Genomic DNA, 14,833 nt, shown 5'->3' with positions numbered 1-14,833 from the left:
TTCTAGGAAGAAAAAACAAACTCGCACTACAGATTCTTAAAGAGGGGACACTTATTCAGTGTCAATCAATCAAACTAAATGTCCTCATATCCACAGTCCCTGGGCTGTGTCCCAAATGCCGATATAGGGCACTACTTTAGACAGGGGTCCAGTGCAGCCCTTAAAGAAGTACATTGACACTCTAAGGGTGCCTTATTGTTTGATGTGCTGCTGGAGGGTCTGAGGTCGGCTTTAAGGCCCCTTGAAACTGAGACATTGAGAGAAAAAAACAGCCAGCGACCCAAATAGCACACTATGCCCTATATAGTGTACTACTTTTAACCCGGGCCAATTGGGAATAGGGATGTAGTTCTACAACTATGTGTTGTTGAGGGTAATCTGAGTTATTTGGTTTCCCGGGCCTGCCCCTCGGTCTTCCTCCCCTCCTTTCCTTCTTTCCTCTCCTCCCTTTCCTCTCCTTCTCCTCCCCAGTGCAGTAGCAAGCCGTGGCTGATTGACCTCTTTTCTCCCCGTGGTATGAAGGTGTGGGGCTCTACTACAAACCCAGCCGAAGGAGAAGGACACAGAGAAACGACTTCCTATATAGGCATACCTGCTGGCTTCTCTGCTTTGTAAAACCAAGATGGATGGTTTGTTGTCAAGACCAGTCTTGTCTGAAACAATGTGTTTATTATTTTAAACTAATGTCTTCATTAACATAATTTTAAATTTTACCAGGCAAGTCAGTTAAGAACAAATTCTTATTTTCAATGACGGCCTAGGAACAGTGGGTTAACTGCCTGTTCAGGGGCAGAACGACAGATTTGTACCTTGTCGGCTCGGGGGTTTGAACTTTCAACCTTCCGGTTACTAGTCTAGCGCTCTAACCACTAGGCTATCCTGCCACCCCATGATATACTGTTACTATGAATAGACTGTCATCTAAGAATCAGTGAAGTAAGTGGAATGCTGACTCATTATTAGTCAGCTATATTAGCCACGGTCCAAGGAGACAGACTAGTCGGACTTGGCCTGAGGGGTCTAACAACTACATTCTCCCAAATCTACAGTACCAGTCAAAAGTTTGGACACACCTGTACTCATTCCAGGGTTTTTCCTTTATTTTTAAAACTATTTTCTACATTGTAGAATACTAGTGGAGACATCAAAACTCGGAAAAAAACACATATGGAATCATGTAGTAACCCCAAAAAAGTGTTAAACAAATCAACATCTATTTTATATTTGAGATTCTTCAAAGTAGGCACCCTTAGCCTTGATAAAAGCTTTGCACACTTGGTATTCTCTCAACAAAAAACTAAAACATTCCATTCACTGAGATCTCCCTTAACATTCCATTCACTGAGATCTCCCTTAACATTCCATTCACTGAGATCTCCCTTAACATTCCATTCACTGAGATCTCCCTTAACATTCCATTCACTGAGATCTCCCTTAACATTCCATTCACTGAGATCTCCCTTAACATTCCATTCACTGAGATCTCCCTTAACATCCCATTCACTGAGATCTCCCTTAACATTCCATTCACTGAGATCTCCCTTAACATTCCATTCACTGAGATCTCCCTTAACATTCCATTCACTGAGATCTCCCTTAACATTCCATTCACTGAGATCTCCCTTAACATTCCATTCACTGAGATCTCCCTTAACATTACATTCACTGAGATCTCCCTTAACATTACATTCACTGAGATCTCCCTTAACATTACATTCACTGAGATCTCCCTTAACATTCCATTCACTGAGATCTCCCTTAACATCCCATTCACTGAGATCTCCCTTAACATTCCATTCACTGAGATCTCCCTTAACATCCCATTCACTGAGATCTCCCTTAACATTCAATTCACTGAGATCTCCCTTAACATTCCATTCACTGAGATCTCCCTTAACATTCCATTCACTGAGATCTCCCTTAACATCCCATTCACTGAGATCTCCTTTAACATTCCAATCACTGAGATCTCCCTTAACATTACATTCTTTGGTATTTCTAAACCGCTATAGTTGTATTGGTTTGATGTGCTGAGGGTTCTACTTTATATTCTATGAGGGTTGTACTGTATATTCTATGAGGGTTGTGTTGTATATTCTACGAGGGTTGTACTGTATATTCTACGAGGGTTGTACTGTATATTCTATGGGGGTTCTACTGTATATTCTACGAGGGTTGTACTGTATATTCTACGAGGGTTGTACTGTATATTCTATGGGGGTTCTACTGTATATTCTATGAGGGTTGTACTGTATATTCTATGAGGGTTGTGTTGTATATTCTACGAGGGTTGTACTGTATATTCTACGAGGGTTGTACTGTATATTCTACGAGGGTTGTACTGTATATTCTATGAGGGTTGTGTTGTATATTCTACGAGGGTTGTACTGTATATTCTACGAGGGTTGTACTGTATATTCTATGAGGTTTGTACTGTATATTCTACGAGGGTTGTACTGTATATTCTACGAGGATTGCACTGTATATTCTATGAGGGTTGTGTTGTATATTCTACGAGGGTTCTACTGTATATTCTACGAGGGTTGTACTGTATATTCTACGAGGGTTGTGTTGTATATTCTATGAGCCAGAGTTGTCCAACCACACTCTGAATAGCCTTTACACTATTTGCTGTGGTAGCTATATATAAACTGTTGAGTTGCATATGTTGCTATAGCGATGGGTTAAAATGAGAGTCAGAGAGTTAAAGGAAGTGGTGGGTAATGAGAGAATGACCTATTTCCAACAGCAGGAAGTGCAAAGGGAGTTCCTGAGCAGCGACAGCTCACTTACCCTGTCACCGTGGTCTCCATGTGGGCCAGGGGCACCCTGGGAGCCTGGGGCGCCGGGCAAGCCCTGCGAACGCACACATACACATTAACTACAGCAGAGCTAGCTAACCAAACTGCTACCACATTTAATTTATCAACCTCAGAGAGACAAAGCTTCTCTCTCTCTCTCTCTCTCTCTCTCTCTCTCTCTCTCTCTCTCTCTCTCTCTCTCTCTCTCTCTCTCTCTCTCTCTCTCTCTCTCTCTCTCTCTCTCTCGGCAAAGAGAGAGAGTAGGTCTGGGAGAGAGGGAGGCAAAGAGAGAACGTGATACTCACAGCTTGGCCGGGGCCTCCTTGGGGTCCTTCAATCAGCATCCCCTGAAGACAGAGAAGGAAGACAGAGAAAAGAGGGAAGACAGAGAAAAGAGAGCGAAGACAGAGAAAAGAGAGGGAAGACAGAGAAAAGAGAGGGAAGACAGAGAAAAGAGAGGGAAGACAGAGAAAAGAGAGGGAAGACAGACAGAGAAAAGAGGGGGAAGACAGAAACGAGGGGGAAGACAGAAATGAGGGGGAAGACAGAGAAACGAGGGGGAAGACAGAAACGAGAGGGAAGACAGAGAAAAGAGAGGGAAGACAGATAAAAGAGAGGGAAGACAGAGAAAAGAGAGGGCAGAGAGAGAAGAGAGAGAAGACAGACAGAGAAAATAGGGAAGACAGAGAGAGAAGAGAGAGAAGACAGACAAAGAAAAGAGGGAAGACAGAGAATAGAGAGGGAAGACAGAGAAGAGAGAGAAGACAGACAGAGAAAAGAGGGGGAAGACAGAAATGAGTGGGAAGACAGAGAAAAGAGAGGGAAGACAGAGAAAAGAGAGGGAAGACAGAGAAAAGAGAGGGCAGATAGAAGAGATGAAAGACAGAGAAAGGAGGGGGAAGACAGAGAATTGTGAGGGAAGACAGAGAAAAGAGAGGGAAGACAGAGAAAAGAAAGGGAAGACAGATAAAGAGGGGGAAGACAGAGTAAAGAGAGGGAAGACAGAGAAAAGAGAGGGAAGACAAAGAAGGAGAGGGAAGACAGAGAAAAGAGGGGGAAGACAGAAATGAGAGGGAAGACAGAGAAAAGAGAGGGCAGACAGAGAAAAGAGAGGGAAGACAGAGAAAAGAGGGGGAAGACAGAAAAGAGGGGGAAGACAGAAAAGAGAGGGAAGACAGAGAAAAGAGAGGGCAGACAGAGAAAAGAGAGGGAAGACAGAGAAAAGAGGGGGAAGACAGAAATGAGAGGGAAGACAGAGAAAAGAGAGGGCAGACAGAGAAAAGAGAGGGAAGACAGAGAAAAGAGGGGGAAGACAGAAAAGAGGGGGAAGACAGAAAAGAGAGGGAAGACAGAGAAAAGAGAGGGCAGACAGAGAAAAGAGAGGGAAGACAGAGAAAGAGGGCAGACAGAGAAAAGAGAGGGAAGACAGAAAAGAGAGGGAAGACAGAGAAAAGAGAGGGAAGACAGAGAAAAGAGAGGGAAGACAGAAAAGAGAGGGCAGACAGAGAAAAGAGAGGGAAGACAGAGAAAAGAGAGGGCAGACAGAGAAGAGAGGGAAGACAGAGAAAAGAGAGGGCAGACAGAGAAAAGAGAGGGAAGACAGAGAAAAGAGAGGGAAGACAGAGAAAAGAGAGGGCAGACAGAAAAGAGAGGGAAACATGGATACATTAGCATTGAGAGACGGCAGTACATCTACAGGCAGAGTGGAGACAGAGTACAGTTGATGATACATCATGAATACCTAGTTATATAGTAGTGAGACAGAGTACAGTTGATGATACATCATGAATACCTAGTTATATAGTAGTGAGACAGAGTACAGTTGATGATACATCATGAATACCTAGTTATATAGTAGTGAGACAGAGTACAGTTGATGATACATCATGACTACCTAGTTATATAGTAGTGAGACAGAGTACAGTTGATGATACATCATGAATACCTAGTTATATAGTAGTGAGACAGAGTACAGTTGATGATACATCATGAATACCTAGTTATATAGTAGTGAGACAGAGTACAGTTGATGATACATCATGAATACCTAGTTATATAGTAGTGAGACAGAGTACAGTTGATGATACATCATGAATACCTAGTTACACAGTAGTGATAATACCTAGTTATATAGTAGTGATAATACCTAGTTATATAGTAGTGATAATACCTAGTTATATAGTAGTGATAATACCTAGTTATATAGTAGTGATAATACCTAGTTATATAGTAGTGATAATACCTAGTTATATAGTAGTGATAATACCTAGTTATATAGTAGTGATAATACCCAGTGTACAACGTGTCATGTTTATGAGTCGGGGAAACATGGAGTGGGACTGAGCTGAAGCAGGAGAAACATCAGAAAATTATGTTTACGGCAAAGTTAACTCCCCGGTTTTAGCTGATGCATCACTGATACCCAGTTATACAATAGTGATAAAACGTGTTGCCTTCCACTTACGGGTTCAATGATGGCGGGTTCTCCCTTCTCTCCTTTCTCTCCGCCATATCTACCTCCTCCGATCTGAAAACGCACCACAGAGACATCCAATCAGAATACAGATCTGCCAATTGTCAACCAAACACGGGGGTGGGGGGGGGGGATCCTTCTGTAGGCGTGGGGGCAGCATCACCAGGTTCTAAGCTGACGTCACAAACACCAGCAATGTGAATTATAACCAATCTGAGGTGAAGTAGTCATGGCAGCAAGGGACGTCCTACTTCAAAACGGGTGTCCTCATTTCACCAGGGGATTCAGAGGATTTAATACACTACCACTTCCAGCTGTAAAAGAGATAAGAAAATATCCAGACCCCTTCAAAATGCAGAGTGCCTGTCTGTGCCTGGTAGTGGAACATTTGTTAAGGCTAAATGCTAAATGTGTTTTTAGTCTGCATAGGAATTATTAACCACAAGATGTGGTTCGTAAAGAAGCCACAATTTGAGTCTTGGTCCGAATGATATCGCTTAGTTTTCCAAAGCCACTGAAGGTGACAAATGGGGATGTATCCCAAATTGCACTGTGTCCCTTTTTATAGTGCACTACTTTTGACCAGGGCCCTATCTGTAGTGCACTATATAGGGAATAGGGTGGCATTTGGGACGTACATAACTCACTGAACACAGCGAGGGTCCTGGACACCTGATATTGTTGACACAATGACTTCACACAGGAAGAATTAATGATGAAACGTTGTTAACCTTTCATTCATAAGCTCGGTCGTAGCATCCTCGTGATTGGTATAGGGGAAAAAATAAAGAGTATCGTGTCGTAACCTAATCTTATCACTATTACATTGAGCTGGCTGAATGGAAAATGAATGACAGTCATCCAATATGCTGTAATAGAAATAAGGCCGTGGTCATGGAAAAGTGATTGTCCTCCCTCATCTTGAATAGTACTGACCACCACTGCTGTGGGAGAAATAGGACTGGAAACAAAATGGCTACAGTGGGAATAGAAACAAAATGGCTACAGTGGGAATAGAAACAAAATGGCTACAGTGGGACTATTATTATTATTATTATTATTATTATTATTTTTTTATTATTAAAATGGCTACAGTGGGACTAGAAACAAAATGGCTACAGTGGGACTGGAAACAAAATGGCTACAGTGGGACTGGAAACAAAATGGCTACAGTGGGACTAGAAACAAAATGGCTACAGTGGGACTGGAAACAAAATGGCTACAGTGGGACTGGAAACAAAATGGCTACAGTGGGAATAGAAACAAAATGGCTACAGTGGGAATAGAAACAAAATGGCTACAGTGGGACTATTATTATTATTATTATTATTATTATTATTATTATTATTAAAATGGCTACAGTGGGACTAGAAACAAAATGGCTACAGTGGGACTGGAAACAAAATGGCTACAGTGGGACTGGAAACAAAATGGCTACAGTGGGACTAGAAACAATGGCTACAGTGGGACTGGAAACAAAATGGCTACAGTGGGACTAGAAACAAAATGGCTACAGTGGGACTAGAAACAAAATGGCTACAGTGGGACTAGAAACAAAATGGCTACAGTGGGACTGGAAACAAAATGGCTACAGTGAAACTAGAAACAAAATGGCTACAGTGGGACTGGAAACAAAATGGCTACAGTGGGACTAGAAACAAAATGGCTACAGTGGGACTTGAAACAAAATGGCTACAGTGGGACTAGAAACAAAATGGCTACAGTGGGACTAGAAACAAAATGGCTACAGTGGGACTAGAAACAAAATGGCTACAGTGGGACTGGAAACAAAATGGCTACAGTGGGACTGGAAACAAAATGGCTACAGTGGGACTGGAAACAAAATGGCTACAGTGGGACTATAAACAAAATGGCTACAGTGGGACTAGAAACAATGGCTACAGTGGGACTGGAAACAAAATGGCTACAGTGGGACTAGAAACAAAATGGCTACAGTGGGACTAGAAACAAAATGGCTACAGTGGGACTAGAAACAAAATGGCTACAGTGGGACTGGAAACAAAATGGCTACAGTGGGACTAGAAACAAAATGGCTACAGTGGGACTTGAAACAAAATGGCTACAGTGGGACTAGAAACAAAATGGCTACAGTGGGACTAGAAACAAAATGGCTACAGTGGGACTGGAAACAAAATGGCTACAGTGACTGAAACTAGAAAAACAAAATGGCTACAGTGGGACTGGAAACAAAATGGCTACAGTGGGACTGGAAACAAAATGGCTACAGTGGGACTGGAAACAAAATGGCTACAGTGGGACTGGAAACAAAATGGCTACAGTGGGACTGGAAACAAAATGGCTACAGTGGGACTAGAAACAAAATGGCTACAGTGGGACTGGAAACAAAATGGCTACAGTGGGACTGGAAACAAAATGGCTACAGTGGGACTGGAAACAAAATGGCTACAGTGGGACTAGAAACAAAATGGCTACAGTGGGACTAGAAACAAAATGGCTACAGTGGGACTGGAAACAAAATGGCTACAAACAAAATGGCTACAGTGGGACTGGAAACAAAATGGCTACAGTGAAACTAGAAACAAAATGGCTACAGTGGGACTGGAAACAAAATGGCTACAGTGGGACTGGAAACAAAATGGCTACAGTGGGACTAGAAACAAAATGGCTACAGTGGGACTATAAACAAAATGGCTACAGTGGGACTGGAAACAAAATGGCTACAGTGGGACTGGAAACAAAATGGCTACAGTGGGACTAGAAACAAAATGGCTACAGTGGGACTGGAAACAAAAGTGGGACTGGAAACAAAATGGCTACAGTGGGACTGGAAACAAAATGGCTACAGTGGGACTGGAAACAAAATGGCTACAGTGGGACTGGAAACAAAATGGCTACAGTGGGAAACTAGAAAAACAAAATGGCTACAGTGGGACTGGAAACAAAATGGCTACAGTGGGACTGGAAACAAAATGGCTACAGTGGGACTAGAAACAAAATGGCTACAGTGGGACTATAAACAAAAAAATGGCTACAGTGGGACTGGAAACAAAATGGCTACAGTGGGACTGGAAACAAAATGGCTACAGTGGGACTAGAAACAAAATGGCTACAGTGGGACTGGCTAAACTGGAAAAAATGGCTACAGTGGGACTGGAAACAAAATGGCTACAGTGGGACTGGAAACAAAATGGCTACAGTGGGACTGGAAACAAAATGGCTACAGTGGGACTGGAAACAAAATGGCTACAGTGGGACTAGAAACAAAATGGCTACAGTGGGACTGGAAACAAAATGGCTACAGTGGGACTATAAACAAAATGGCTACAGTGGGACTGGAAACAAAATGGCTACAGTGTTCATTTTTATTGTTTATTTCACTTTTGTTTATCATCTATTTCAGGTTCTATGTTAGGCCTCATAGACTCAGATGTACTGGTCTCTGAGATGTGTATATTCAGGATGAGTATAAAATGCTACTTACACTACTATCTGTGTCGGTCTCAGCAGGTACGCCCGGCCCAAACTCATCCTCGTAGGCTGGGAAGGAGGTAGGTTTGGCCTCACCGGTGCCGTAGTCGCCATAGTCACCATACTCGTACGTCTGTTTCGTATCAATCTCTTTAATATCACCGTATTCCTTCATATCGTACTCTTTAAAATCGTACGATTCTGCACCGGGGTCGGGACCTTTGGTATCAGAGCCGATTTCTGCTGCAGCCGTAGGGTCGGCGTCGACCTGCTCCACGCCGGTGACGTAATCGTCGACTATTTCCTCGTCGTAGTTCTGATTGGTCGATGTGAGGAGAGGGCGGGGAGGCAGTGGGAGGGAACATGGAGGGTTGAGGTTAGAGAGAGGAATAGTTAATGTTTCTAAATTTTTTAAAAACAATTTAATTCATCATTGGTTTGATGCAGATGCTACGTGTCAGTAGGTCAGGTGACCTAAAAACATGGTCCCCGCCTGTCTTATTTCTCCATAATCTGAAAAGTAAAAGTAATCCTAGATCAGCACTCAAAGGTCTTGGATAACTTGTAAATATGGGCCCCAGAAGTAAGCAGCATATAAAAGAGGGTGAAGGGTTGGTGAATAACCCAGTTACCAGTATTTCCCTGCGTTAGTTATGTCTAAGAAGGATAAATAAAAGGAAGCAGAGAATTCCTGATTGACCGTACAAAACGACAGGAAACTGGAGACAAAAAAGAGTATATGGGATGCGGCCCCATTGGTCGCAATTCATTAGCAGGCAGAGTTTTACTAGTATAGTTTATATGAACCCCGTTGGTCGCAATTCATTAGCAGGCAGAGTTTTACTAGTAGAGTTTATATCAAGATCAGATTGAAGTGTTGTTTCTGATGGGTATCAAAAGGGGACTGTAGAAACATGTGGCACCCTTCTTCCCTAGTGCACTACTTTTGACCAGAGCCCAATAATGAATAGGGTATCATTTGGGATGCACCCTAAAAGCCACACAGGGTCCGGATGACTCCAAGGAAGACGGTAGAGATTAAGAAGACCATCCAAGACGGTTTATTCTTTGATCTTTGTAATATCTAGTAATCTAACTTGGAGATTGCAAACTGAGGACTGTCATTTGTTAATTGGATGGTGACTCGTTGGATGGTGAGTTTAGAATCAAGAGATCCACATACACTTAAAGTATTTAGGCCTTCTACAAGCTGCTTGTAGAAAGAAAGCCTAAATACTTTAAGCAATGTCTTTGAGAATACAAATACTACTCTGTCTCATTATTCACCAGCCATTTGATTGTATCCAAATTCTCACCAGGAATGGAGATTCCGGCCAGGGTGTGACATGGGTGTGTGTGGGGGTGGGGGGTACTGTCGTTCTCACCAGAATTGTCACGCCCTGGGGGGGGGGTACTGTCAAGCCTGGTCTTAGTATTCCGTGCCAGGGTGTGACATGGGTGTGTGTGGGGGTGGGGGGGGCGGGGGTACTGTCACGCCCTGGTCTTAGTATTCTGTGCCAGGGTGTGACATGGGTGATTTAGGTGGTTTGTTTTGTCTAGGGGTTTTGTAGTTTATGGGATAGTGTTTAGTTAAGTATTCTAGGTAAGTCTATGGTTGCCTGGAGTGGTTCTCAATCAGAGACAGGTGTTTATCGTTGTCTCTGATTGGGAACCATATTTAGGCAGCCATATCCTTTAAGTCTCTTGTGGGTGATTGTTCCTGTCTCTGTGTTTGTTGCACCAGATAGGGCTGTTTCGGTTTTTCACCTTTCTTGTGTTTTGTATATTGTTTCGTATTTTCATCTTTAAAAAAAAGATGTTTACAAATAACCACGCTGCATTTTGGTCCGCCTCTCTTTCACCAGAAGAAAACCGTTATGGTCGTATCACACGTCATGTGGTATTGGCAGGCGTTCCAGCGTTCCATATATACATCAAACCACCACAGAAAGTGTTTGATGTTCCTCTGTCTGGCAGCTCAGCTGTCGCAATAATCCAACGTGCTTTAAATTGGTCCATCTTTGTCATTTCACATCAAACGCTTCCTTTGATGTCCTCTTGAGGTCCCCTTCGTCCTTCACATGAAGATGCTGTCTATGTCTTAAATGCTACCCTATTCCCTATATAGTGCACTACTTTACCTTAAATATACATCACTAATGCTACCCTCTTCCCTATATAGTGCACTACTTTACCTAATATACATCACTAATGCTACCCTCTTCCCTATATAGTGCACTCCTTTTGACAAGCACCAAATAGTCTCCTGCAGGCTCTGGTCAAAAGTAGTGCACTATTTATGGGAATAGGGTGTTATTTTTGGACACACACACACACTGTTAAACTCAGTAGTTTTAGTAAGACGAGACAACACAGAGTACTACTTTAGTGATAACGTGTCGTTGTCGTCGTGGACAAAGAGAAGCACGCCAACGTACCAGGATTGGAACGGTTGAGTCTGTAGGATTCTCAGCGGGTGGAGCTACGTCCACAGCCTATCACACGACAGCACAGAGCAAAAACAAAGAGAAAGAAGAAGAAACAGTTTTAAAAAAATGGTGGGATGATGAAGAAGAAGAAGAAGAAGGGCTTGGAATGATGCTGTTAAATTCACATTACAACGTTGAGCCACGTCAGTACCACGATGTGATAACAACATCTATTGTTATGACCATTTTAGAAAACTGGTAGTAACAATCGATTAGACAGTATAGATATGCTTATATCTATAGCTATGTTTGATATTAGACAGGTATGACTCATCTTCATTGAACGGAGTCATTGTCCATTTGTGTGTGTGTGTGTGTGTGTGTGTGTGTGTGTGTGTGTGTGTGTGTGTGTGTGTGTGTGTGTGTGTGTGCGTGTGCGTGTGCGTGTGCGTGTGCGTGTGAATCTTGTATTTTACCTCAGGTGCAGGTTTGGCTCCTTCGGTTGGGACAGTTTCAGTGGCTACTTCTCCTTCACTGTAGTCATAGACCTCACTGTACTCTAGGTCGTACGAATTATACTGGACGGGAGAGAAGGGACAGGCAACCAGTCAGTACACACATTGTCTCTTTTTCAAACATTAAAAAAAGGAAAATATGATAAATCATATCCTTCATATTTACAACTACATTATATCATATCATATTCATATATACACTACATATTAACACTACATTATATCATATCATATTCATATATACACTACATATTTACATGGCTACGACTGAGATGAGAGCTGTTGAAGGAGACTTATAGGCTTATTGTTGTTCAGACTGTTCCCATGCTCTCTTTAAACTAAACTCTAAATATGGTACTGGTGTGTGTGTGTTGTTGTAAAAATAAATAAAAAATGGAATTAATCACAGACAACGCTTTAAGCATCCTTAAGTATATATACACTACCGTTGAAAAGTTTGGGGTCACTTCAAAATGGTTTTGGAAAGAAAAGCAATTGTTTTGGTCCATTAAAATAACATCAAATTGATCAGAAGTACAGTGTAGACATTGTTAATGTTGTAAATTACTATTGTAGCTGGAAACGGCCGATTTTTAATGGAATATCTACATAGGAGTACAGAGGTCCATTATCAGCAACCATCACTCCTGTTGTCCAATGGCACGTTGTGTTAGCTAATCCAAGCTTATAATTTTAAAAGGCTAATTGATCAATAGAAAACCATTTTTCCAATTATGTTAGCACAGCTGAAAACTGTTGTTCTGATTAAAGATGCAATAAAACTGGCCTTCTTTAGACTAGTTGAGTATCTGGAGCACCAGCATTTGTGGGTTCGTTTACAGGCTCAAAATGGCCAGAAACAAAGACCTTTCTTCTGAAACTCGTCAGTCTATTCTTGTTCTGAGTAATGAAGGCAATTCAATGCGAGAAATTGCCTATAAGCTGTGTACTACTCCCTTCACAGAACAGAGCAAACTGGCTCCAACCAGAATTGAAAGAGGAGTAGGAGGCCCCGGTGCACAACTGAGCAAGAGGACAAGTACTAGTTTGAGAAATAGATGCCTCACAAGTCATCAACTGGCAGCTTCATTAAATAGTACCCGCAAAACACCAGTCTCAACATCAACAGTGAAAAGGCGACTCCGAGATGCTGGCCTTCTAGGCAGAATTCCTCTGTCCAGTGTCTGTGTTCTGTTGCCCATCTTAATCTTTTCTTTTTATTGGCCAGTCTAAGATATGGCTTTTTCTTTGCAACTCTGCCTAGAAGGCCGGCATTCCAGAGTCGCCCACTGTTCTCTGCAGATCCTCTCAAGCTCTGTCAGGTTGGATGAGGAGCATTGCTGCACAGCCTATTTTCAGGTCTCTGCAGAGATCAGAGTCAGACCCAAGAAGACTTGAGGCTGAAATAACTACTAAATAACTACCAAAGGTGCTTCAACAAAATACTGAGTAAAAGGTCTGAATACTGATGCAAAGTCATATTTCAGCTTTTTATTTGTAATACATTTGTAACAATAAAAACAACAACAGTTTGCCTGTGGGTTGAAGAAAATAAAACATGTTTTTATCCATTTTAGAATAAGGCTGTAAAGTGTTTTAAAAAGGCAATGGGTCTGAATACTTTCCGAATGTATACAGTACAGTACAGTATGAATGTATACAGTACAGTACAGTACAGTACAGTACAGTACGAATGTATACAGTACAGTACAGTACAGTACAGTACGAATGTATACAGTACAGTACAGTACAGTACGAATGTATACAGTACAGTACAGTATACAGTACAGTACAGTACGAATGTATACAGTACAGTACAGTACAGTACGAATGTATACAGTACAGTACAGTACGAATGTATACAGTACAGTACAGTACAGTACGAATGTATACAGTACAGTACAGTACGAATGTATACAGTACAGTACAGTGCGAATGTATACAGTACAGTACAGTACAGTATACAGTACAGTACAGTACAGTAACAGTGTATACAGTACAGTACAGTACGAATGTATACAGTACAGTACAGTACGAATGTATACAGTACAGTACACAGTACAGTACAGTACAGTACAGTACAGTACGAATGTATACAGTACAGTACAGTACGAATGTATACAGTACAGTACAGTACGAATGTATACAGTACAGTACGGTACGAATGTATACAGTACAGTACAGTACAGTACGAATGTACAGTACAGTACAGTACGAATGTATACAGTACAGTACAGTACAATGTACAGTACAGTACAATACGAATGTATACAGTACAGTACAGTACAGTATACAGTACAGTACGAATGTATACAGTACAGTACAGTGTATACAGTACAGTACAGTACAGTAATGTATACAGTACAGTACAGTACAATGTATACAGTACAGTACAGTACGAATGTATAAAGTACAGTACAGTACAGTACAGTACAGTACAGTACAGTACAGTACAGTACAGTACAGTACAGTACGAATGTATACAGTACAGTACAGTACGAATGTATACAGTACAGTACAGTACAGTACAGTACAGTACAGTACGAATGTATACAGTACAGTACAGTACAGTACGTATGTATACAGTACAGTACAGTACAGTACAGTACAGTACGAATGTATACAGTACAGTACAGTACGAATGTATACAGTACAGTACAGTACGAATGTATACAGTACAGTACAGTACGAATGTATACAGTACAGTACAGTACGAATGTATACAGTACAGTACAGTATGAATGTATACAGTACAGTACAGTACGAATGTATACAGTACAGTACAGTACGAATGTATACAGTACAGTGTATACACAGTACAGTACAGTACGATGACAGTACAGTACAGTATGAATGTATACAGTACAGTACAGTACAGTACGAATGTATACAGTACAGTACAGTACGAATGTATACAGTACAGTACAGTACAGTACGAATGTATACAGTACAGTACAGTACGAATGTATACAGTACAGTACAGTACGAATGTATACAGTACAGTACAGTACAATGTATACAGTACAGTACAGTATATACAGTACAGTACAGTACGAATGTATACAGTACAGTACAGTACAATGTATACAGTACATGTATAATGTATAGTACAGTACAGTACAGTACGAATGTATACAGTACAGTACAGTACGAATGTATACAGTA

The 14,833-nt window shown here is 41.5% G+C and overlaps 1 protein-coding gene across 1 annotated transcript in view; it reads right to left on the bottom strand.

Annotated features, from left to right (window-relative positions):
* Positions 1–14,833, bottom strand: part of LOC124042182 (collagen alpha-1(XI) chain-like) — a 202,892-nt gene that overhangs the window by 101,243 nt on the left and 86,816 nt on the right. The window contains exons 6-11 of the mRNA XM_046360585.1: positions 11,630–11,731; positions 11,163–11,219; positions 8,738–9,040; positions 5,266–5,328; positions 3,107–3,148; positions 2,794–2,856 (exon numbers count right to left, since the gene is read on the bottom strand). Coding sequence (XP_046216541.1) covers positions 2,794–2,856; positions 3,107–3,148; positions 5,266–5,328; positions 8,738–9,040; positions 11,163–11,219; positions 11,630–11,731 — 630 coding nt within the window. The remainder of the gene's footprint in view (positions 1–2,793; positions 2,857–3,106; positions 3,149–5,265; positions 5,329–8,737; positions 9,041–11,162; positions 11,220–11,629; positions 11,732–14,833) is intronic.

Source organism: Oncorhynchus gorbuscha, linkage group LG08, assembly GCF_021184085.1.
Source record: "Oncorhynchus gorbuscha isolate QuinsamMale2020 ecotype Even-year linkage group LG08, OgorEven_v1.0, whole genome shotgun sequence".
Taxonomy (NCBI): Eukaryota; Metazoa; Chordata; class Actinopteri; order Salmoniformes; family Salmonidae; genus Oncorhynchus; species Oncorhynchus gorbuscha.
Note: the sequence above shows the minus strand (reverse complement) of the source record. Positions and strands in the feature narration are given on the sequence as shown.